This window comes from Antechinus flavipes, chromosome 2, assembly GCF_016432865.1.
Source record: "Antechinus flavipes isolate AdamAnt ecotype Samford, QLD, Australia chromosome 2, AdamAnt_v2, whole genome shotgun sequence".
NCBI classification, from domain to species: Eukaryota; Metazoa; Chordata; class Mammalia; order Dasyuromorphia; family Dasyuridae; genus Antechinus; species Antechinus flavipes.
In genome coordinates, this window is record NC_067399.1 from 294,964,126 (window position 1) to 294,988,904 (window position 24,779).

Here is a 24,779-nt window from a genome sequence, read left to right on the forward strand (position 1 = left end):
CCTTCTCAAGAGCACATTTAAAGGTGATATTTTCAGTAGAGATCTGTTGTTGCAAAAGCTCAAAGGCGGGTAGATAATTCAATGCCACCCCCAAAAGATCTAGATGGACAGATGTGACAGGAATTTTAATACTGGCACATTTTTCACTGTGAACTGTTAACAAGGCATAGCAATCAAAGTCAAGCAAATTATAAAAAACAACAACAACCAACACATCAAGAATTCAGCACTCTGATTACTTAAAAGCAAACCACATCCACTCTTAGGCTTTTTATTGCTAAGAAATATTTTGTAACTATTCTGAAAGTATTTTCTATTATTATCAATTGTTTTGCACTGGACATTGGGTAACAGAAGCCAAAGGAAACTGAGAGGTAAATAAGGCACATGGAAAACCATGTAGTCATTTATTGTAGATTGTGACCTATCAGTAAAGGGAAGAAGAATAAATGCATAGATGACATAGCAAGCATGCCTGATACTAACCAACTTGTCACAGAACTGTCCATTTGTACATGTAACAGCCAATCACTAAGAAATTTAGTTCTGTGTAATAACTATAGAATAAGTGTAGATTAAGTTTATTTTATATAATGAAACATAGATAAAAATAAGTGCTTTCTACTTTCATATTTATTAAGCTTATATGCTTACTATAGAACTGCGCTGTATAAGTGCAAAATATATCATCATTATTATAATTATATTGCCTATTTATTGTCTCTTCTTCTGATAAATAGTATGATCGACTTTGTAAGCAAATAAAATCCTAACAAACCCCCAAAGTTTTCTAAGCAGCAATTTCTTCTTTTTTAAGAAAAAATTATTAACTTTTTTTAGCTGCAGTAATTTTACTAAAATGTCTTTTAAAATGTCCAAGCTAAAAGCAAGCGAATTTATTATTAGTTATTGATTTTGATTCCCTCTAAACTTTTTAATTTTCTAAATTATCTTTCCTCTAATTTATAGTGAGTTTTGTTGAATAATACCGTAAGTAGCATCAGTAACGAATGGGAGCATACTGTATGATGTGCAGCTATATAACAGGTGTTGCTTGCTTAACCCTTAGAATTTTGAAGGTAAATATTTAACAAAGCAGTGTTTGTATTCATAAGAGAAGATGTTTCCTCCCCCCAAACATGCAAAATTGAAACACACACATAAACAATCATTATCATTAGCTCACAAACATATGCTACAGACCATCAACTATATATTATTTTATAGCTTTTCCAAATGTAGCTTAGTTAAGCATTTTAGAAATATATATTATTTCTAAATCCATGTGCCTGTTAAAACTCATTATCTCAAATGATACTGACAGAATGTCATGAAACAGTATCATAAAATACATACAGACATTATTTTGATGAAATAAACATGTGATTTTTAAGACTTTCTTAACAAACGCACATGTTTATTCTTTGCTAAAACATGTTTCTGGAAGTGCCATGCCTATATTTTGCATGTTGTAATTGACTTGATCTAGATAGTCATGCACAAAATGCCCTTTCAAAGTGTCTTTGTATTATCAAACAAAACCCTTGCCAATCTGACAGTCTTTTTCTTCTTTGAGAAAACCACCTCTTCACCAAATTGCTGAACTGTAAAACATGGGTCTGGCACTGAAACATGAAACATGCATTTTTATATTTTTGCTCCTTATTAACCAGATAACACATGAGATGCAATGCAAATTATCACCAAGTCCAACCTTAATTTCTTAGTATCTCTAAGCATGAAGTATATGGCCGGTTACTAGATTTGTAGACACTGCCTTTGTAGCAATTGCATCTTATGTGGGGCAATATCTGGTGTTTTATTATTTGTTTTATAGTGTCATTTCAATGTAATGTGCTGTTCTTTGTGTCTTTGTTGTCTCTATTTTTTCTTTGTCCCCCCAACAGCATTTTGTCCCGCACAGGGAAGAAGGAAAGCCAAGATGCCTCCAATTTGACAGTGCCCATGACCATGTGTCTTTTTCCTGTGCCATTCCCACTCACCCCATCTCTAAGACCACAGGTCAGTTCCATCAACCCTACTGTTACTCGCTCCCTCCTTTACAGCGTCCTGCGAGATGCTCCATCTGAACGTGGCCAGCAAAGTCGTGATGCTCAATTATCAGATTACCCTTCATTGGACTATCAAGGCCTTTACGTGACTTTGGTGACTCTGCTGGAGCTCATTCCATTACTACAGCATGGTCAACATGGTAAGCACTTCTCCTAATTATTACAATGGATTCAAATGAATCAAAGTGTAAAATGCCTCTACTATTTGTTGTGGTGGGGTGGTGTGTGTGTATGAGATAGAGACTGCTTTTGGGGATCATATTTATGAATCACTTGTTGGGGTAACTGGTTTCTAAAGCCTATTTATAGTGAAATCTTTTTATACTATGCCCTTTTCCACTATTTTAAAAAATAGAAACAGATCTCTGACATCCATATTGATTTAGAAACCAACAAATTAAGATTATCTAAATTGTATTATATTTCTATTTATTAAAAAAATTTCCAATCACATTTTAATCTGGTTTGGCCATACTTATGGTATGTACCATGGGCCATGATTTTTTGACATTTTTGGACTCAATTATCTTGTAAATTGCTATATAATTTTATGATTCCAAGAACTCTTCTAGCTCTAACATTCTGTGTTTCTAACTATGAATATTAACTTTAAAGTATTTTGGCCATAAATCTGATCAACAGTGTTATAGAATGGTCATCAAGAGATACAGACTTTTTTTCTTGACTCCTTTTCTTGGATAATTTGATTTTTGACCTTAACCATCTTTTTAAATCTCCTTAACCTTTCTGAGTTTCATTTTCCTTACCTGTAAAGGGGATATTATTAATACCTAGTATCCTAAACTAATAGGTATCTTGGGAGGATTTACTGGATAATATATTCAATAAATTACTCTGACATTTTTGCAGAAAGATAGTTTATAAATAGAACTTCTCTAAGTGTTATGGCATTAACAAATTTATTCTTGAAAGCACAATAAAGAATTTTCACTGTATAGATGAATGAGAGTATTTTTCAGATGTCTTATTATGCATTCCTGTTAAATCTTTTAATAGTCTGCTTTATGTTTTGCTATAGATATTTAGTGAATTATTTTTTAAATTGAATTGTATTTATAAAAATGATTTGATTGTTGAATTTTGGTGGTCTTTTGCGGGGGGCATATATGACTATAATCCAGGTGAGATATTGATATACAAATGATCCACAGAATTCATAGTGCTCAATTTGCTCATAATTGAACAAAGCTGTTACTTGTCAGAAATTGTTAAAATTATCCATTAAAAATTTTTTTTCTTAAGACAATCAAAGGTGATCATTTGTTTCTTAGATCTCTTGATTGAAAAACATCAAGACCAGTATTTATTTTGATCCATTTTTTGTTGAAATCTTATAAAAGAGTCAAAAAGGTATAAGGGACATATTCTAGCTCTGATTCTATTGGACTTGGTTTTAGACTTGACTCCACTATTATCAGTTTGGCATTGGCAAGTATCTAAGTTTCTGGTCTCAGTTTTTTCACATCTAAAATAAAAGTGATCTAAGGTTCTTCCTAATTCTTAACTGATCAAGATTTAAAGCAACATAAATCTTACAGCTAAACAAGAGCCTTCTTGAACAGAAAACTTCAAAAGATTACTATGATAGTGCCAGTGATGGAATATACACATAGCTTGTCCCTGTTATCAGTATTGAACTAACAGTTCTTGGTTCCACTGTGGTACATGATGCTACTGGGATTATTTGGTCATTAAAAACCTTCTTTACTTGGAATGATGTTTCTTTTTTCATGGACTAGAATTATTTATGATACAATGCCTTTTTGCAGGGTTTACCTTGGAGTTTCCCCCTGATGAATTATTAATCCTAGGCCTTTGATTTGTTTAAAATACAGGAATAAATCTTCCTTGTCCTTTAGTATCCAGTGTGGCATGAATAATTTGAATAGATGTATTGTCACTTAGAATGATGTGTGGAATTCGAATAAAGAATCTGAAATTAAGTAATGTAGCATTTATTGTATAGTGAAAATATACTAAAACCGAATGAGTCCAAGTTTGTCCACATAATAACTATGGAACCCGGATCATAGAATGTCTAAATTAGGAGGCTATCAGTTCAATTCTTATATGTACAATAATTCCTCTTACAACATCCTTACAATAGTATTTCCTTGAGTAAATTCAAAACTATAATCTTCGAGACATTTGAAGCCACTTGTTTTACTTTTTGGAGCAGTAGGCAAAGTCAGTTCATGTGTTTGGATCTGAGTTGACCCATTTGTAAAGTGAAGTAGTTGGGCTAGATAATGTCTTGAGATGCCTTCTAACACTGACAATTCTGCAACGCTATGACTCCAGAATTAAGTTTATTGTAATAAATTGCAACTCAGGTCAATTGTATTCTGCTTGCTCAATTTATGGAAAGATTTTCATAGTATGTTTTCTATCTTTGTTTTAAAGTTGTTTCATTTTATTTTTGTTGTTATCTACTTGCATTTTATAGTAGAAAACTTAAAAAAAGACAGATAACTTAAAGTCAATTTTCAGAGGCAGAAGGGGTTAAAGACAGAGAATGTACCTTCACAATAATTCAGTTCAATAACAGGGTAGAGTAGGGAAAGGGCACAGTCCTGAAAGTCAGATCAAGTCAAGTCAAATCAACATGCTATTTAGTACAAGCTGAATGCTAAATACCAAGATACAAAGAAAAGAAAGGTAAAGCTCAATAATCCTAAAGGGGATAGGACACACAAATAACTACACACACACACACACACACACACTATACACATACACACAGACACACACATACACACACATATAAGTAGAAGGCCAGGGAGAACATGACCTGTTTAATTATTCTGGCCTTCATTGTTCTGGCCCTCCAGTATGGGCGAGTCGTTTTTTTGGGGCCCTATTTTCCTCAAATGTAAAATGAAGGGTTTAGATTAGATGATATCAAAGATCTTCGTTTGCATTAACATTTTGTTGCACTATGATAGATATTTGATAGAATAAAATCACAAGACAACTAAAATATTATTTTCCTCTTTCTTACCTCTAAAGTACAGTGCTATTAGAATGGTTCTATATTAATGAATTCCAAAGTAAACTAGAAATGACTTTTTAAATATCAACTCACTGTTTTGGATTCTCTGTGACAGTGTTGCCACTCCTAGCATAAATAATTAATTATTTAGAGGAATTATTTTAGTGATTATACTTTTCTCTCTTGGATTTTATGCTACCTACATCTCAGTTTTGGAGGAAATAATTATGAGATATAGTTTCTCATTTATATAGCATAGCTGGAAAGGTATTGTAATTCTCTCTTGTTGTCAATCTAATAAAAATATTAGTAGGCAAATCACATAACATCACTGAGTCTGTTATCTTACCTAAAAATCTTCTTTAGAGATAAGAATGATGCAGGAATTTAAGGTTCATTATTACAGAGAAAGTGATTTGAAAAGATTAAAGCAAGGAGCAGCATGGATAGAAACTAAATGTTATTATAATCAGTTGATCAATAAGAATTTATTAAGTATCTATTACATGTTAGGCTCTGTTCTAGGTAATGGGAACACAAAGAATGAAACAATTCCTACTTTCAAGGAGTTATATATTATATTATTCATTCATTTAACAGACACTTATTAAGTATTTATTATTTCCAAACATTGTAGGTAGGCACTAAGGAAGGTATATTAAAAATAGTCTTTGAAACTAAGGAGCTTATAGTCTAATAGGGTGCAGATATAAGTATTAAACAAAAAGAACGTGACAAGTACAGAAAAAATGTAAATAAAATGCTATGTGAATTCCAAAGAGAGAAAAATCATTTCTGCCTTAGGGAATCAGAAAAGGCTTCATGGGAAAAAGAAAGATATCTTGAGCAGATCCTTGAATAATGATTAGAATTTCAATGTCATTGAATAACATTATATATACATATATTAATTTAACAAACATTTATTGGATGTCTATTACTCATATAGCAATAGACTAGGTAATTTGCAATTGAGTTTCTAACGACTCAGGAGAATTAGGGGCTTATTTCTTTAATCAGTTCATAAAATTGCAAGTCCCAAAGCTAGTATATTTCATTGGTGACAAACTAAGTTATTAATTTTTTTCTCTTTTTTTTGTTTTACAGATCTTGGACAGTCAATATTTTATACAACGACATGTTTGCTACCCTTTCTTAATGATGACATTCTGAGTACTTTGCCCTACACAATGATATCAACATTAGCTACCTTTCCTCCGTTTCTACACAAGGATATTATTGAATATCTTAGCACATCTTTTCTACCCATGGCTATATGTAAGTTTAAGTTCAATCTCAGTCTGATATTATTATATTTTTCAGGGACATGAGATATATTAACATATGCTATTTATAAAAATTGTATTTGATGTAATTGGTTACAGGTTTTCAGAAATATAATAGAATTACTTCACAAAGGAGTTATACTTTAAAGACATAATTTGACATGAATATTATTGTAAATATCAAATGAAAAAATGAATTTTTATTCATTCATACTTTGTCTGTATGTAATAGGGAAAAATAAAACATTATAAACCACAGATTACTCAGAAATTCCCTTTTTACAGATGATGAAAACTTTGTTATAAAAATGGAAGCACGAGCATCTTCTGAGATACAATAACTTATCTTTTGCACCTGAAGGAAGTATGCTATTGTCTAGAGCACTAGATTAAAGTTAGGTGATCTGAATTTTAGTTCTAGTTTTAATTTAGTATATAACCTTCAGTTTTAGAGTAAATTATATAGTCTGAATCTGTTTGTTTATCTGTAAAATGGGGAATACATTGTCAATGACATAGAGGTATCATGATGATAAAATAATGATTAGATATAAAAGTCTTTTGGAAAAATTGAAGGGTTGATACAGATACAAAGCATAGTAATAATTATGGGGTTAAATTGAATTGTGTTTTCATTGGTAAGGGTTTAATCTTGCTGGCCCTTTCAGAGTATGGACACAAAAAAGAAAATTATATTAGGTCCCCGGTTCTAAAAATTGCAACCTCTTTCTATATTTTTAAAAGCCTGAAAACTGATTATAATTTAGCTTCATGAGATAACTTTCTTCTCATAGGAAACACATTTGTTGACCATCCAAATTTAATCCTTCAAGAAAACAATTGTCACCATTTTATTACCTATCTTATTAGAACCTGCTGCCTGCTTATTAATTGGTGACTAATTATAAATAGTTTTATACAAATCCATAATAATATTTGGTAACTAGATATTTATTCTACTTATTATTTTAATTTGCTCAGATTGTTTTCCATATATGTACATACATATATTAATATGTATACACATATTGATTTATATCTATATTTCTATCTATCTATTTATAAATTTACAGACCCTAGGAAAGAAGGGACCTAAGAGGCCATCTAATACAATTTTTTTCCCAACCAAAATCTCTTTAGTTTTTGAATTTTACATTTGGTTAACAAAAGGTTGTTTTTCAAGATATGAAGAATTCATTTTCTTGTAAGTTAGGTTAAAACAGTCTTTTGCCTAAATTATCCAAAGAATTAAAAAAATTAGCAGATTACCTATACTATTCAAATTTATAACTTATCATTTCATTCTGTGTTGTATACATAATACTAAGATAGTATTAAATGTCAGTGTAATAAAATTAGAAAGGCTTACAATGAATGCCTAAGTGGCTCTCACAGGGAAGAGTTTATTTCATGAAGGCTGGATAATGACCTACAATTTTTGTTTGTAAATTGACTTCTTTATTTATTGAAATTATTTCATTAAGATGCTAATCAAGAAATTCTTCATGTCCTGCCATATAACATGAGTTGAAAGCACTGAGAATATTTAGTGTGGCGAAGAGAAGACTCAGGGAGTCTGTAATAGCCATCTTCAAGAATTTGAGCAGGTGTTTTCTGGAAGGATTAAATTTTATTCTGTTTTTCCTTAGAGGACAATTCTAATTTCAATGAATGAAAGTTAAAAAGAAGCAAATTTAGGCTTTGTTTACATCAGTAAAATGAGAAAGAAAATTAGAGAAATTATCCAATTAGCTCTGATCTAAATAGTTTTTCCATGAAAGAGCCTGATAAAGGCAAAATATTTTTAAAAACATCAATTTCCTACCTAATTGTTTTGTTCTCTAATCTGTTGTCCTCATCAGGAATTTTAGTTTTTTTCATTTGATATTATATACTTTTTCCAATTATGTAAAGATAGTTTTCAACGTTAATTTTTGTAAGATTTTGAATTCCAAAATTTTTCACTCCTTTCTTTCTTCTCCCTCCCCAAGACAGTGAGAAATCTGTTATAGGTTATACACATACAGTTATTTTAAACATATTTTCGTATTAGTCATGTTGTAAATGAAAAATCAGGACAAAAGGGAACAAGAAAGAAAAAATAACAAAAAAAGTACTGTGCTTTGGTTTTCATTCAATCTCCATAATTTTTTCTCTGAATATGGATGACATTTTCCATTCCAAGTCTATTGGAATTATCTTGGATCGCTGTATTGCAGAGAAGAACTAAGTCTGTTATAGTTGATCATCACATAAAGTTGCTATGTGTTCTGCTATGCAGAATGTTCTCCAGATCCTGCTCACTTTAATCAGCACTGGCTTATGTAAATCTTTCCAGGCTTTTCTTATTAAGCATTTTGTAGGCTGACCTCTAGAACTTTTTAAATGCACAAGCTAAAACATCTCTGCTGTTAAGAAAAAGAGAAAATACATAAATTTTAATTGATTTTGATTCTTACAGAACAGGAAATAACTTTACAATGGCCTACTATAGATAAAGAAGAGCAGGTTTAGAGACCTGGATTATCGTCTTAGTTTGAGACAAAATTCTGCTGTTTGCTGTATGACTTTTGCTGGTCATTTTCAGCTCCTCTGGAATTCTATGTCCTTAATTGTAAACAAAGGGGATTATACTAGATCATGATCCTGATTTAATGAAGAGAGGGTGGTTTTAGAATGGGAATAACTGAATTTAAATTTTGTCTGTGACACTTAATTTGTCAGATCTGAAGGAAGTTATTATTCCTTGGACCTCTGTTTCTTCAGTTATAAAATTAGGGATTTGCATCAGTATTATACTACTCCAAAAAGAGTAAAGGTGGTTGTGTGGTGCAGTGGATAAAGAACTGGACTTGGAACTCTTCCAGAGTTCAAATCTGACCTTAGCAGCTGTGTTATTCTGGGCAGGTCACTTAACCCTGCATGCCTCAGTTTCCTCATCTGTAAAAAGAACTGGAGAAGGAAGCAACTAACTACTCCAGTATTTTTGACAAAAAAGTCCCAAATGCAGTCATGAAGATATCTTGATTATGATATCTTGATTTTATTAACTTGTCTGTAAAAAAAAAAAAACTTGTCTGCATATGTTTCCCTATTCTTGTAAGATGCAGTTCTCCATGCCAATAGTACATATCTCTATGTTAATCAAAGATCCTTCTTTAGATCTCACTGAAGTGGTATAACAATTGGCATTCATGCCATTGATTTTTAAGATCTTTGAAAATGTTCTGCTGAGGCACCCAATAGAGCCAGAATTGTGAGGAACTGATTCCTCATACATCTGTCAGATTTGCTGTTTCATAGCCCAGGAAATTATACAAAGACCCAAACAGATGGGGAAAAAGGAATCCTACAACAGAAATTCTACTAGACTTGGAGATTGGGATTAGGGTTAAAATTGCAGAGGGTAAAGTAATGAAGGAGAATATGTCTTCCAAAGAATTTTTTTAAACAGAAACAAGAGGTAAGAATTTTATTTTCTTATGAATCTTTTGAGACCAAAGGCAGCAAGAGGCAATATGGGAGAGTGGCAAGAGTCTTGGATTAGAATTAATTAAGCTCCCATTTGTATAGCACTTTAGTTATATAAGAAGGCTGTAGGATAGGCAAAGGACAAAGGACAACACGATGTACTAGAAAGAGCTTGGTTCATTTCCCAGCTCTGAAACGTACAACCTGGATCTACCAGCTGGAATTACTAGTTGTGAAGGTAACCAAGATGTTTGCCTTCTGAAAGCCTCAGTCTTCATTTGTATAATGGAGATGAGAAGCAACATGACACAGGGACACTGCGATTCAAGTCTTACACTTGATAGATAATAGCTGGGTTACCACAGAGAAGTTCTTTACTTGCTCAGTGCCCAAGTCAATTCTCTTAAGATTGCAAGTGAAAGGCCAGTTGGCTAGACTGGCAGAGACTCATGCCAATCTGAACCGGGGAGGCGGCGTGTTTCTATATTAGGATAAAATCATAGGTCTCTCTTTCTCCCTGAATAGTGATTATAAGATGTAGTTTGCTTGATGGAATTATTTGAGGCTAACTGCTTTGCAAACTTCCAAGCTTTACAGTAGTGTGAACCTTGATTATGTCTGATCTTGAACTCTGAATAATTTTGGGCATAGCACTCTATTTCTCTAGACTTTACCCCATTTAAAAAATGAGAGGTTTGAATTTGCTTTCTAAGCCCCCTTCTGGCTTAGCATTCTCTCTATGATTCTATAATTTAGAGCAATCTCTATATTCAGAATTCTCAACAGAGAAAGGGCTTAAGCTAGATAGATTTCTGCTTCATTTTTGTGATGTTCCCAAGGCTGATATAAGGAAAGCTAATTTCTCAGGGAGTGTAAGAATGCATCCTTATGGGCCCTAAGTATGAAGGTCTGCTCTTTAAAGTGGCTCTAATAAGTTATTGGCAGTCCTTGAAAGTTAAAGAGGACAAGTCCTCAATGGTAAATCCTCAATGCCATCCTGTTTCAGATACCAGCTGCTATAATTTTATTAGTTAATAATTCCTTTTGGGTTTCTGGAAAGCAACATCTGATTCATTTTTAAAATCAGATTTGACTTTTATGTCAACCTTTCTTTTCAATTTCTCCTTCATATGTGACATGTAATTCCTGTTCATTTCACTTTAAATGCATATAAGCACACAATACATATATGGATATATTTTCATGAGTACATACACGCATATATACTTATTGTGTGTGTGTGTGTGTGTGTGTTATAAAATTGGCCAACAACTGAAAATCATTTGTATTCTACCAGGGGAAGGTTTCTTTCTCCAAGAATTGACTCTAGGATTTGTAGATACCTTTGAAATATGTGTGCTTGGGGATGTGCTTTAGCAGAGAAGCTTACCAATTGTATCCTAGTTAAAATTTATTGGTGGAATCTACCTTCCTTCTTTCAAGTATATTCATGGAATATCAAGTATATTCACCTATTTTGCAAAGGATCATGTCTTCTAGATTTATTTTCTAAGATTTTGACCTTATTTAGATTTTGGGAGTCTCATTAATTTTCTTTTGCAACTCTGGATTCCCATAGGAGGTCACTCAACCTCAGAAAACAGGCTCAGTTGTGTCTTAAATATTAACTGTTATTTTAATGGCAATATAAATCTTTCTTGGAATATGAATGGTTAGGGCATTCAGGACCAAGGAATTTCAGGTCATCACTACACTAACTCTTTTCATCCAATCTAACATGGTAGTGCAAGGTATGTTAGACATGGAGTCAGGAGAATTGGGGCTTGACATTTTTGTGATTAATTATTTGATTATGGGCAGTCTTTCTCATCTGTGAAACAGGTATATTAATATCTGTTCCTTTCGTCTCACAGAGCTGTTATGGACAAGGGACTTATTAATTATCTAAAGAGTAAATTATTATTGTATTTCTTAGAAAGTGGAAATACTTGAGGTTCTTATAAGGGGGAAGTTAGACTTCATTGTCTCTAAGGTCACTTCTAGCTTCATATCTATAATTCTATGATAATATGATACTTTAAAAATCACATAGTGATGTTGAACTTAGAAAGAGCATCAATCATCCAATCAATCAAGAAACATTTATTAAGTGCCTCCTATTTTCTTAAGTTCTGGGGATATAAAGTAAAACAGAACAATCTCTGCCCCTCAAGGAGCTCATATTTGGAAACAATATGTACATACACTTATATGTATATATTGGATATGAAATTTTGTGGGGAAACATTGACAGCTAAAATGATCAAGAATCACTTGATGTAGGTGGTTGAGTTTTGAGCTGAATTTTGAAGAAAACTAAGGATTCTAAAAAGTAAATGTGAGGAGAGAATGCATTTGGCAGAAAGTATAAGATTATTATAAAGGTATAATGGAGCCCTACACAGTTTTCTGAAATTTTTTCTCTCCTATTTGGGTGTATGCAATGTAAGAGAATGGGACTGCAAACTTTTCAGTTTTCTGAGCACATGTTTTATGTGGGGGGTAGTGGGGGGAGCATGGAGAGAGGGAACAAAGGAGTGAAAGAAGAAAAGAGACAGTGAGAGGAGAGACAAGGAGAGACACTCAGAGAGAGAGAGAGAAAGAGAGAGAGAGAGAGAGAGAGAGAGAGAGAGAGAGAGAGAGAGAGAGAGAAAGAGGGAGGGAAGAGAGAGACACCCAGAGAGACGGGGAGAGAGAGAGAGAGAGAGAGAGAGAGAGAGAGAGAGAGAGAGAGAGAGAGAGAGAGAGAGAGAAGGGGTAAGGAGGGAAGAAGGAAGGGGGAAAGGGAGGGAGACAGAGAGAGAAGAAAGGAAATATGTTTTGAATTTTTTCTCTTGCTGTTTGTATTCTTAGCTACATTCAGTCTCGTGGGTATAAACCACATCTGTTTACATTATACCTTTTCAAAAATTAAATTGAGTAAATAATATATGCTTGTGTATATTTACTAAATTAGAGGTGAATTGTTTGTATTCAGTCTGTTAGAAGATCCTTCAGTTACTTTCTTTTTATATATCATAAGAAACAATTTCTCAAGGCTTTTGCAATGGAAAGGATCCTAATTTCATGATTTGATCATACTTTAGAGCAAAGCTTCTTAAACTACGGGGCCTCGTAACTGACTGTGGGGATTGTGAAATTATGATTTATTTTCAGCAAATGTTTGATTTGTATACTTTTTTAGGTATCCAAGGTCACTTAAAAATTTCTTGGGTGAAATGAGGTCACGAGTGGAAAAAGTTTAAGAAGCTTTACAGGGAAAACTTGATCAATAGTGATAGAAAGAACAGTGTCCTTTGGTACCTCACGTCCGTATATATTATTCTTACTTTGAGCTTGTATAGAACAAAACTCCCAAATAGCAGTATGACAGAAAATAGTGGAAAAATCACTAGACCAATAAATAAGAAGACATGAATTCAAGTACTGCCTTTGATATTAATGACATCTTGGGCTAATCATTTAATTTCTCTGAATACCACTTTTCTCATTTTAAATGAGGATAATAATATCTGCTCTATCCATTTCACAGATTCATTGTTTGGAAAGTATTTTATAAACAGGAAAGTGCTTTGCCAGCACAAGCTATTTCGCAATTTTTTTTCTTAGAAGGAGGGTGAAGGGGACAGCTAGATAAGTGGTGGAGAGAGCAGGGGCCCTGGAGTCAGGGATATCTGAGTTCAAATCTGGCCTCAGACTCTTAACATTTCCTAGCAATGTGACCCTGGGCAAGTCCCTTAACCCCAATTGCCTCGGGGAAAAAAAAGATAATTAACTAACAGTAGAAGGATAACAACAATATAGTTTTGTACCTCTCCAAATTCTCCCAGAGGTCTTCAGTTACCAAATATAGACCTAAACATACAAATTCAAGTTATTCTTCTAGCTTTTTCCATGTTGTTTAATAAAATTCAGGCCCCTTGTTATAATATCTATATCCTCTGTGTTAGAGAGATCTAAGTTCTACCTATTGTGGGTGATTCATTCTACTTAAAGGCTCCCTATGCTTGGAACAATATACAATCAAGTTAGCCATTATTGAGTGTGTAAAGTATAAACATCAAGGTGTTGAAAGTTCAAAGGTGTTCTACTTATTGGTTGGGGTTGCTGGGTTTGAACTGACACCTAAGGTCCCTTGCCTTTGTAAAGCTCTGATCTTAGTAACTAGAAGTGGAGAGGTTCCACTCACTGGTTGGGGTCTGATCCAAGGGTCTGTTCAGAGCATTGTTGAGAGTGCAGTGACAATGACAAGAATAGTAATAAATGCGGGAGATGGAAGGTTTGGGTTGGGTTGGCTCAAGGGAATTAAAAGTGGGATTTAGGTGAGAACACAGAGCTAGAGGAAGCAATCAGAGTCAGGAAAGCCAGAGTAAAAATGTGCGGGAGCACAATTGATGACCTTTAGTTCATTCTTCTTATGTTATGATGGAGTGTCCTTTTACAGTGAAGCTTCATTTGTCATCCATGCTCCCCTTTGCTTATTGAAGAGACAAGGCTTTCAGATGCTGGGATTCACACAAGCAACTTGCTGCTCACTCCCCCTTTTACATCTTTTAGGATTTGGCTCAAAATATACTTCTTCAAATATGCCCTCTGTAATTAGTTGAACAAATCTAATATTCATTGCATGGTACCTAAATGATCTTTATATTTTTATTTATGTCATCATCCATACCACAAACATTTATGGAGAGCTGATAGAGCACATATATTGCATGTTGATTGTCAAATTGAACAATCCCCCCTTCCTTCCTTCTTTCCTTTCTTCCTTCTTTCCTTCCTTCCTTCCTTCCTTCCTTCCTTCCTTCCTTCCTTCCTTCCTTCCTTCCTTCCTTCCTTCCTTCCTTCCTTCCTTCCTTCCTTCCTTCCTTCCTTTCTTCCTTCCTTCCTTCCTTCCTTCCTTCTTTCCTTCTTTATTGTACAGAGCACTAAAGAAATACAAAATTTATATTACATACAATTTTCGACCTCATGGAGCTTAAAAATCAGTTACATGCCTTATTTAAAATGATAAATACAATGATAAAATGATGAAAAAATAAGTACATTGCATTGTGTCTAATCCAAAAATATTTACTTCCAGTGGGCTCATCCAGGAGAGAAGGTGTTCCTGCCCATGTTAATCTCTCGGCATCTTCCATGTTAATGATAGCAATGCAGTACACATCGAACCCAGGTAGGTAGAGTATAAGCTTCTCTCCAAAGCCTAGATCCGTAAGTCCATCCCCAAAACAATCATCAAATATTCTTATGACTCCGAACAGGCTATGAATTCTCATTCTATGAAGGACTTCTTTTGGTAAACTAGAAAGATGTTAGGAAATCTATTGGAAAACAGGCGTTAGAATCAAAATAGAATTTTCTCCAGTCTCCTTGTGGAGGCGAGAAAAACTTGCTGGCTCATGATGCTTTCAGAATGATTAAAGACAAGCTTTCACTGAAAATATGTGAGTAGAAATAGATGTATATTCACATTAGAAGGGAATTTATTCACCTAGTGGTTAATAGACTTGTATCTAGTGTGCTTTTTGCATAGGTGAATACTGGAAAATGACCTTAAAGGGTAAATTGTTCTGAGTCATATTCTATATGTGTAAAATCAGGTTTTATTAAAACTCATTTATGAGAAAAAGAAAAACTATGTAGAGTACCCAGCTTTTGTGATTATTCTTTTGAAGTACCTTCTGATATAAAAAATAAGGTCCTCCAATGAATGGTGTAAGAATTTGACTGAGGAATAATTTGCTATATTTCATTCTATCCATTGCAGAGGATGAACAAGATAAAGTTCAGGTTAATTACATTTCTTATTAGTCTATAAAGAAACCTGGTTTGGGGTCTAGTTGAGCAAGGACCAATTTTAATGTTTTAGTTTTAGTGAATACTCTCTACCTCTTGGTTTTCTGTGTATCATATAAATAAATATATTTGATTTTTTCTATATTAATAAATACTCACTCTTGTGTGTGCATGACCTCCAAATCTGTTACCTCATTGATCACTGGGGAAAACCCACATGTCTGCTTTTTTTTCATGTACTTTGTCTTAGTCTAGAAAAGTAATCCCTTCATTTTATAATAAAGAAATTGAGACTCAGGGGTGATAGTGCCTTGCTCATGATCACACACTTATTAAATGTCAGAATAAGGACACAAACTCAGTTTTCTCAATCAAGTCTATTGTTTTCTATCATACTAGGCTTCTTGTTGAGGAATTCTCAAAGAATAAAACACTTCTTCCTAGGGACTTTCTGTCACTACATAATAATAGGGCATTTATCTCTCCATTCTTTGGTCATTTGAATTTATTATAAGAGTAGCAAATGGCAGCCTGATTGTTGCAACTAATCGTCTGGTCTTGTAGCTTTATGGGGTGAAATTCTTCTCTTACTGTTATCCAATTTGCATATCGTAATTGAACAATGTGCAGGTTTTTAGGCACTGTGTGTGCAAAAAAAGACTTCAGGTAACTTTATAAGTTAGTCCAGGAGACAAAACATGTAGTAATGTGGTATGAAATGGGTCCCAAGTGAATTGAAACAAGAGCAATGGGGGTTGGGATTTGAAAAAAGGTAGCCCACTTTGAGCTAGAGTAGTGAGTGAAGGGTTCAGTTTGATTTAGCTTGTTCTATTAAGACTTTTCTTTTCTTTTTCCCCTCCAGGTATTTCTTGACATTCTGATTCTTGGAAGTCCCTTAAATTCTACTTTATTAACATGATAAAATAAATGTTTCTGTTAGATAATAGAATACAGCTTTAGAAAGGCCATTTCTATTCTTTGAAACTTTGACAAAATAAAAATGAATATTTTTTCTAATATCAATTATAGAGTAGTGAATTAAACCTTGACCTGGTTTTGAAACTGAGCTTTGCCAGTAATTTACTTTGTGGTCTTGGCCCAGTCATTTGACTTCTGTTTGTAGTAGACCCTACTTTATAAAACAAGAAGACTGAATTATATAATTGTTAGATTGCTTTCCAGCTTTGATGTTTTATGTTGCAATTTTCTCAGATTTTTTCTAACTATGGTTATGACTAATTCATTGATTAATTTTAGTTGTATAGTCTATTATTCATGTGTTTACAAGTTAATTCTATGTTAAAATTGCCTTTTCCTTCTTCTAGTGTATCATTGCCAGTTATTGGAATGTCTCATGAAATATAAGCAAGAAGTCTGGAAAGTAAGTTTTGGACCAAATGTAGCAGGCAGATGCAAATTGAACTTGAATAACATTGTAAATTATGGTTGACAAATATAAGTTATTGTATAGATCAAATACATCAAAATCCTACTCTTCTGATGTGACAGTCCCCATAATTCTTCCTTCTGTAGAGAATCTATTTCTTAGTTGGGATGGAAATAATGCTCTAAGGACAGTGTGTTGACAGAATAAGTTGATGAACATGTCTTCATTCTGGGAATTAGTTTATTCCTGTTTCTCTTATATTTTCAGATGACAAATTATTTAATTTAAATAAAAAAGTTGCTTGATTCCTTTTTTCATAACAGATGTACTCTTTAAAGACTTTATATATCTAAATAAGTAAATAAATGTGTATATGTGTGTGTATTGCTGTAGTCTTTCTAGAATATTAATCTTTCTGGAACAGAATTTGGTCTGAGAATAATTCAGACCTTGCATTAAGATGTTTTTAAAATTTAAGTCTGAAGGACTTCTTTGTAAGGTACTTTCACTATAAGATAGGTCCACAATACATTTTTGGGAGATATTTTACTATGGAACTCCAGTAATATGATTTCTACATGTTTTAAATTATATAACTTATTACAAAATCTAATAATATTTCTTTAGTAATGTTGAATGGCTACAACATTCCGTGATGCTGAATGAATTTTTCTTTTTCTCCTTAGGATTTGCTGTATGTTATAGCATATGGACCTTCTCAAGTGAAACCACCAGCTGTGCAGATGCTTTTTCACTATTGGCCCAATTTAAAACCTCCAGGGGCCATAAGTGAGTACAGGGGATTGCAGTACACAGGTAAGAAAAATGATTTAAGTGTTCATTTAGGCCACTAGCAGGCCCATATGCAGGCACTTGCAGGCTCAGGAGTAATGATAGGGCACCCCAAGATGTAAGTTACTGGGAGTGGTGAGGGCCTTCACCTGGGACCTCGATGTGCCCAAATGGGACAGTAGCCCCAAATGTTCTAGTGGGGTTTTGGCCCTGCTCACAGATTGGTTGTATAGTAAGTGATAACTGGCACTTACCTAGGAGGTCATTGTAGTATAGTGGGAAGAACACTGGCAGTTAGGAGTACTTGGATTCAAGTCTTGGCTCTAATGCTATTAGCTGTAATTCTATTCAAGTTATTTGACCTCTCTGAGCCCCAGCCTTTTCATCTTTAAATAGTGGCAATAATACCTATACTATATATTTCAGAAAAGTGATTTATAAACCTTTAAGTATTATGTAAAAAGGGACAAGTGGTGCTCTAGACTACCAAATATAAGGCCTATTTGTTAGGTATTTTCAAAGCTATATTGTCTTATATTTGTACTTAATTTATATTTATAATATATGATTATATTATATTTATATTTAATGAACTGAAATGGCTATACATAAGTGGGTAGAGCAGAAATTAATGTACATATATTTCCATCTCTCTCAGTAGATACTGCTTTCTTTAAGTACTTGAATTCTGTAATATAGAGGAATTAGAATTATTTTTGATCCAAAAGGAAAGAATCAATGGCTGAAAATTGTATAAGCAGATATTGGCTTCTTAAGGATTAGAATCCAAAAATAGAAGAGATTCCTTCAGAAAGTAGTCATTTCTCCATCCCTGGTGGTTTTAGCAAAGATTGGATGATGGCTGTTTGTCAGTTATACCATAGAGGGAATTCTTGCTCAGATATGGTTTGGATTAAAGGGTTGCTGATTAAAGGTCCATCTGCCTTGGACATTTTGGGATTTTATTGATTTAACTCCTAATGGTTGATCAGGGTTTGTCTGTTCCGATTGCTACTTTGAACAAATGAGACTGAAAAATATTGATGGGTGGAATGGATGTTCGAGCATTGCTATAGTCCTCAACTGTCTCAGCAATAATGCTCATATCATAAAAATATTTCTTAGACTTATTATTGAAAACGAGGTTATCTTTTTGGATAACAGCTCTTAGAAAATCATGGAAAAAGATCCATTTAAAAGTTGTATAGTAAATTTATAACCTGGCATCTTTTTAAAGACTGTTTAAAACCCATTATAGATAATAAAATCATTATAGTGAATGATAAATACAAGTTGGATTTTTCAAAGTGCTTACTATGCTCCTAGCCTTGCATTAAGAGTCAGTGTCATATAGTGGGAAAAGTATTGGATTTAGAGTCAAAGGACTTGAATTTTAATTCCAGCTCTGACACTTTCTACCTTTGTATCCTTTGACAAGCCATTTGATCTTTCTGGGCGGTAGGCCCAGCTGTAGAATGAGGCAATTGATCTAGCTGACCTCCCAGGAACCTAACATCTATGATGCGATTATATACAAAGATAAATACTTATCTGTGAAGAAATTCACAGCTTTATAGGATGAAAATGTGGCACCTTTAATTCTCCTGAAAATAAACTTGTCATTGCCTTATTAGGAAAAATTTTTTTTTGAAGTGCTTTAGGCAATAACACTGCAGGGATAGTAATGATTCTTAGCTGAACATTTCATTTTCATGTGATCTCACTGGCACGGTTTCTTGGCTTACTTGCTCTGTGTCCCAAATTAAGGATGTAGATAGAAACAAACTTTATCCCTATCCCCCTTCTCAAAACAACATCAACAACAAAACAGCAAAACAACCAAACAAAGAAACAAGCAAAAAAATCTCAACCACACCAGGGGTTTAAGCTGAATAAGGCAGACACAATTCTGATTGGGGTTAGAGGGAGAAGGAGTATTTTTCTTAGTCTAGATATTGACCCCTTCCTGTTTCTATTGTACTTAAGAAAGCGTGCTGGATTTAGAATCAAAAGGACTTGAATTCATGTTCTGCCCATCACTTATTGCCTTTGGAAGCAGGGACAAATCATTTACCTTCTCTGGGTCTTGGTTTCTTCATCTGTAAAAAGAAGGGAGTAGACTAGACCAATGTCCCTTCTATCTCTCAATCCTATATGACATGGATTTATGATCCTTCATGATTGTGAAAAAAGTTTAACTCATTTCTTAAGTATTACCACATTGGGATACTTCCACAGGACTAACTCTGAGGCTTTTAGGAAAGTGATATGTAATAGAAAGAATGAAAGTCCTGACTTTCCAGGGGAGCTGGAAAATAGAGCTCTCCTCAACCACCTGCTAATTGTGTGAATTTAGATAAATTATTTAATCTCTCTGGTTTTATATTTTCTTGTCTCTGACATGGAGATGACAACATTTGTCTTACAACAATTGTGCAGATCAAATAATGCAACAGTTTGAAAGATTCTAACAACACATGATTTAGATTTAGATTAAAACTACTGCAAAAGTCTGGTGGTATTATAATCTCACTCTATAGGATCCCTACTTTTAGCCTGTTGTCACCTCTGAGAAGGATGATATGAGTCAATTTCTTTTCCTAGTTTTTGAATTGTTCAGACATTTAAATGATTAAACTACGCTTTGAGGTCTCCCAACAAAGGGGCTATTTAAACATGAATCTAATGAAAAAACTGAAGTGTTGGTGTTGGGAAATGTAATAGTTGTAATGAGTAAATATTGATCAGTTGTGCTTTGCTTTACAGCCTGGAATCCCATCCACTGCCAGCATATCGAATGCCATAATGCAATTAACAAACCAGCGGTGAAGGTACTGTTTTATTTGACTGGGGGCCATATTGTTCTGCCAATGGACAAATTACTGCAAGCAAATTACTCTGTGAAATAGAGCAGAATGCAGCCATTCTCTTCTAAAATTCATAGACTTGTGCTCTGCAGAAACCTTGCCTCTTTCCATAAACCTTTGCTCTCACTTGTATTCAACTTTACTGCAAGTTGACTGGAGCTTGGCAAATTAGATTAAGAAACAGTAAAATCTGCAGGTATTAGCCAAGCATTTACAGCAAATAGTGCAGAGATAGGATAATTATCACAATTATTCCATTGTAAACACTTATCTTGACCTTTGAGGGTTTTTGCCTTAATTTTTATTATTGTGGTAGTAAATTAAATTCTTACTGAATGCCACATTTAATATGCCAAAGAGCATTGACAAACTGGAATGCACTCAGAGGTTGATGAGTAGATTCCAGACAATGTTATATAAGAACTGGTAGAAGAAATTGATAATGTTTCATGTAGAAAATTAATGGGATGGGATGGAGTGAGGTTGTAATGTGATTACACCCTTCAGATATTTAAAAATTTGCCTCTGTTCTTCTTGGTCTAAGAAAGTTGAAATAGGAACAATAAATGGAAACTGTGAAAGTATAATGAATTGCCTCTTTATATAATGACCTCCTATCTTTGACAGTCTTTATATAAAGGCTAAATAAGTAGTTTTCATGGATATTATAGAGGAGAATTCATTCTTCAGGTGGGAAGTGACTAAATTATCTCAGAGGCTTCTTCAAATTCTGAGATTCTTTGAATTCACATTTTTTATTACAAATGGGGGATGTCCCATTCCATTTCACAAACTTTTAATGAGCATTTGCCTTGTCTAAGGTACTAGAAATACAAAGGTGAAAACAAACAAAAAAAAATGACCTAGTCCCTGCCCTTCAGGAGCTTACATCTGGTGAGATATGTATACAAATAACTATAATGCAAGTTAGAAAAAGTTCACATGCATGAATCACTATGGTCTGAAAGATTTCAAGAAGGAAGAGATAATTTTTAGCTGAATAGTTTTCATGGAGAAGGTTGCATTTGAGATAGACCTTAAAGGAATAAAAGAATATCACTAAGATTAGGAATATTTTTTTTCCTGGTATGGGAAGAAAATATAGAGGTATGAGAAAAGAGATTTCAAATTGATATCAGGGAAGTATGATTTTTTGGTTGATCTCACATTTGTTTCAAGGTGAGATGCCTGCAATGATAAAACCAAAAAGCATAAGCAATAAATAATTACATCTTGCCTAAAAAGTTATGACTTATGATTAGTAATTGAGATACAGTAGGATAGTAAACATGATGAAATTATTGGATTGAAAGGAATGGTAGGAAATGGGGGAAAGGAATCACTGATAATTTGTATATAAATAACAATCTCATTTGTTAATTCAGCAAACACTTATTATTTCCTTACTATGTGCAAGGCAATGTGCTAGGATCTAGGCAAGAGACAAAGATAATTTTATATATACACTTGGAGTGACTGCTCTTAAGGAGGTTCTGTTTTAGTAGGGGACGAAAAGACGTACAAAAATAAGTGTAACATAACATATAACTTAGAGTAAATTCTTTTTTTTAATAATTATAACTTTTTATTGACAGAACCCATGCGTGGGTAATTTTTTTTTTACAACATTATCCCTTGCACTTACTTCTGTTCTGACTTTTCCCTTCCCTTCCTCCATCCCCTCCCCCAGATGGCAAGCAGTCTTATACATGTTAAATGTGTCACAGTATATCCTAGATACAATATATGTGTGCAGAACCGAACAGTTCTCTTGGAACATAGAGTAAATTCTTAAGAGGAATAGAAGTTATGAGGTCAGATTAGGAATAACTTACTTTCTGCTGGAGAGACTGAAAAAGCTTCATGTAGGATGTATAGAAAGTGTAAGAAACCAAGGAAACTAATTGATAAAACCATTAGGTTATAATTAAAAGAGCAAAATTGAAGGAAATAACATTTCAAGATATAACAAGTGCTGTTTTATATTGGCCAGACCAGGAGAAGCAAGATGAAGCCTTTGTGTATGATTATACATCTTTTGTGATGAAGAAATTGATGATGAGTATAACGAATATACTTCCATTTTAGCTCTTTTAATCTTTGGGATTTTAATGACCACAACTGTTTCTGGGACCCCTTCCTTTGGGCAAATGACTTTGTATTCTACTTTAAGAAGTTGTAAAGGGGATTTATGTTGTAGGTAAGGGTTGGACTTTATGACCTCTTAAATTCTACAATTTTATGATTTTCAAATTCTTTCAAATTCAAATTCAGGTTTTATGATTCAAAGGTCTAAAAAGTTACCTTACTCAGTTTATTCTCTTTTAATGTGTTGTTTTATTCAGTATTTTTTGTGTCTCCTTTATCAAGCTTTTGACTTGTTTTTCATGATTTTCTGGCATTACTCCTATCTCTTCCTGATTTTCCTCTAACTCACTTAATTGATTTTCAAAATTTTTTTTAAAGCTCTTGCATAGCTTGAGACAAATCATACTTTTCTTGGAGGCTTTGGATGTAGAAGTTTGGACTTTGTTACCTTCTGATTGTGCATTTTGATCTTCCTTATCACCACAGTAACTTTCTATGGTCAGATCTTTTTCTGTTGTTTGCTCATTTTTTTCAGACTATTACTGGACTTTTAACTCTTTGTTAAAGAGTTCTGCTTCTGGGGTAGAAAATTCACTGTCTTAAGCTTCAGGGATTTTGTGCAGTTGTTTTCAGAGATAATTCTATGGACCTGTAAATTTGCAGTTCTTCCAAGATAGTATGATCTAAGGATAGCTGTGTTCACTCCTCTTCCGGTCTGTGCTCTGATTTTTGAGTCACCACAAGCCTTCTTTTCTGCCTGGAACTGTTGAGGAGGGTCCCTCCACTGTGATTAATGTGCCGGTGCTCCCCCTCACCTTGGGGTTGCCACCCAGCACTGCATTGAGACAGAACTCTGTTGCTTTGCCCACACTCCAGTCCCAGTGCTAGAAAAGACACCTCTGTAATTTCCTTCTGACCAGTTGTTAGACTCCCTCAGTACTTCTGGGCTGAGCGCTAGAAGATGCTGCAGCTGCTGATTCCGTGGTTTCCAGGGCCTGCTCCTGATTGGATGGAGTGGGGGCTGTGCTGGACTGTGCTCCACTCTCACCTTTCCTAATGACTTTCTAAGTTGTCTTTGGCTGGAAATTTATCTCATTCTATCTTTTTTGTGAGTTCTTCTATTAGAATTTGGTTAGAGTCATTAGAAAGGGACCCTTCTCAACAGTTCTAGGGAAGAAAAGAGTGCTGTGGTCACTCACAGACCAGAGTACAGACTGAAAGAACTGCAAATTTACACATCCCTAAAAATAGCTCTGAAAACAGCTGCATAAAACTCTGAAGCTTAGGACAGTGCATTTTCTACCCCAGAAGCAGAACCCTTTAAGAGAGTTAAAAGTCAAGTAATAGGTTGAGATAATGAGCGAACAAGAGAAAAAGATTCTGACCACAAAAAGTTACTATGGTGATAAGAAAGATCAAAACACATTATTTAAATTTGTTTAGAGTCATTTTTGGAAGAGTTTGGGGGAGAGCTTAGGCTTATCCCTGCTTTTACTTAGCCATTTTAGCTCTGTCTTCAGCTTATTCTCTTAATTTTCTTTAAAATTTTCAAGTAATTTAAAGAAATTAATCTGTCCCTCTCATTATCTCACCTCCCCCATTAAGCAAAATAAAGACAATAGCAATAAATACTGTAATACTTATCTAAGCAGTTTGGCAAAACAAATTCCCATATTAGCCATGGACAGAAATATTTATCTTTTGATATATATATATATATATATATATATATATATATCTTTTAAATAGTATTTTTTTCTACTTACAAAACAACTTTAGCATTTACTTTTGTAATAAAATTTTAAGTTCCAAATTTTATCCCTTCCTTCATTCCTCTTCTCCCTCTTTCCTAAGCAGTTATATATAGGTTATTTATGTTCTTGCTACATTTTAAGTTCATTACTGTCAAATTTCATTTGTCATAAGACTAGTCCATTCTTTTGGACTCTTGGTTTTTCATTTAATTTCATTGATTAGAGTTCTAAAGTTTTTCAAAGTAGTTTT

General features: G+C 33.8%; 1 protein-coding gene across 1 annotated transcript in view; it reads left to right on the forward strand.

Moving 5' to 3' along the window:
- UNC79 (unc-79 homolog, NALCN channel complex subunit) overlaps nucleotides 1-24,779 on the forward strand; it is a 325,074-nt gene that overhangs the window by 32,706 nt on the left and 267,589 nt on the right. Inside the window, exons 3-8 of the mRNA XM_051977373.1 lie at nucleotides 1,908-2,212; nucleotides 6,193-6,363; nucleotides 14,926-15,018; nucleotides 16,967-17,022; nucleotides 17,715-17,844; nucleotides 20,587-20,651. Of these exons, the coding sequence (XP_051833333.1) occupies nucleotides 1,908-2,212; nucleotides 6,193-6,363; nucleotides 14,926-15,018; nucleotides 16,967-17,022; nucleotides 17,715-17,844; nucleotides 20,587-20,651 (820 nt within the window). The remainder of the gene's footprint in view (nucleotides 1-1,907; nucleotides 2,213-6,192; nucleotides 6,364-14,925; nucleotides 15,019-16,966; nucleotides 17,023-17,714; nucleotides 17,845-20,586; nucleotides 20,652-24,779) is intronic.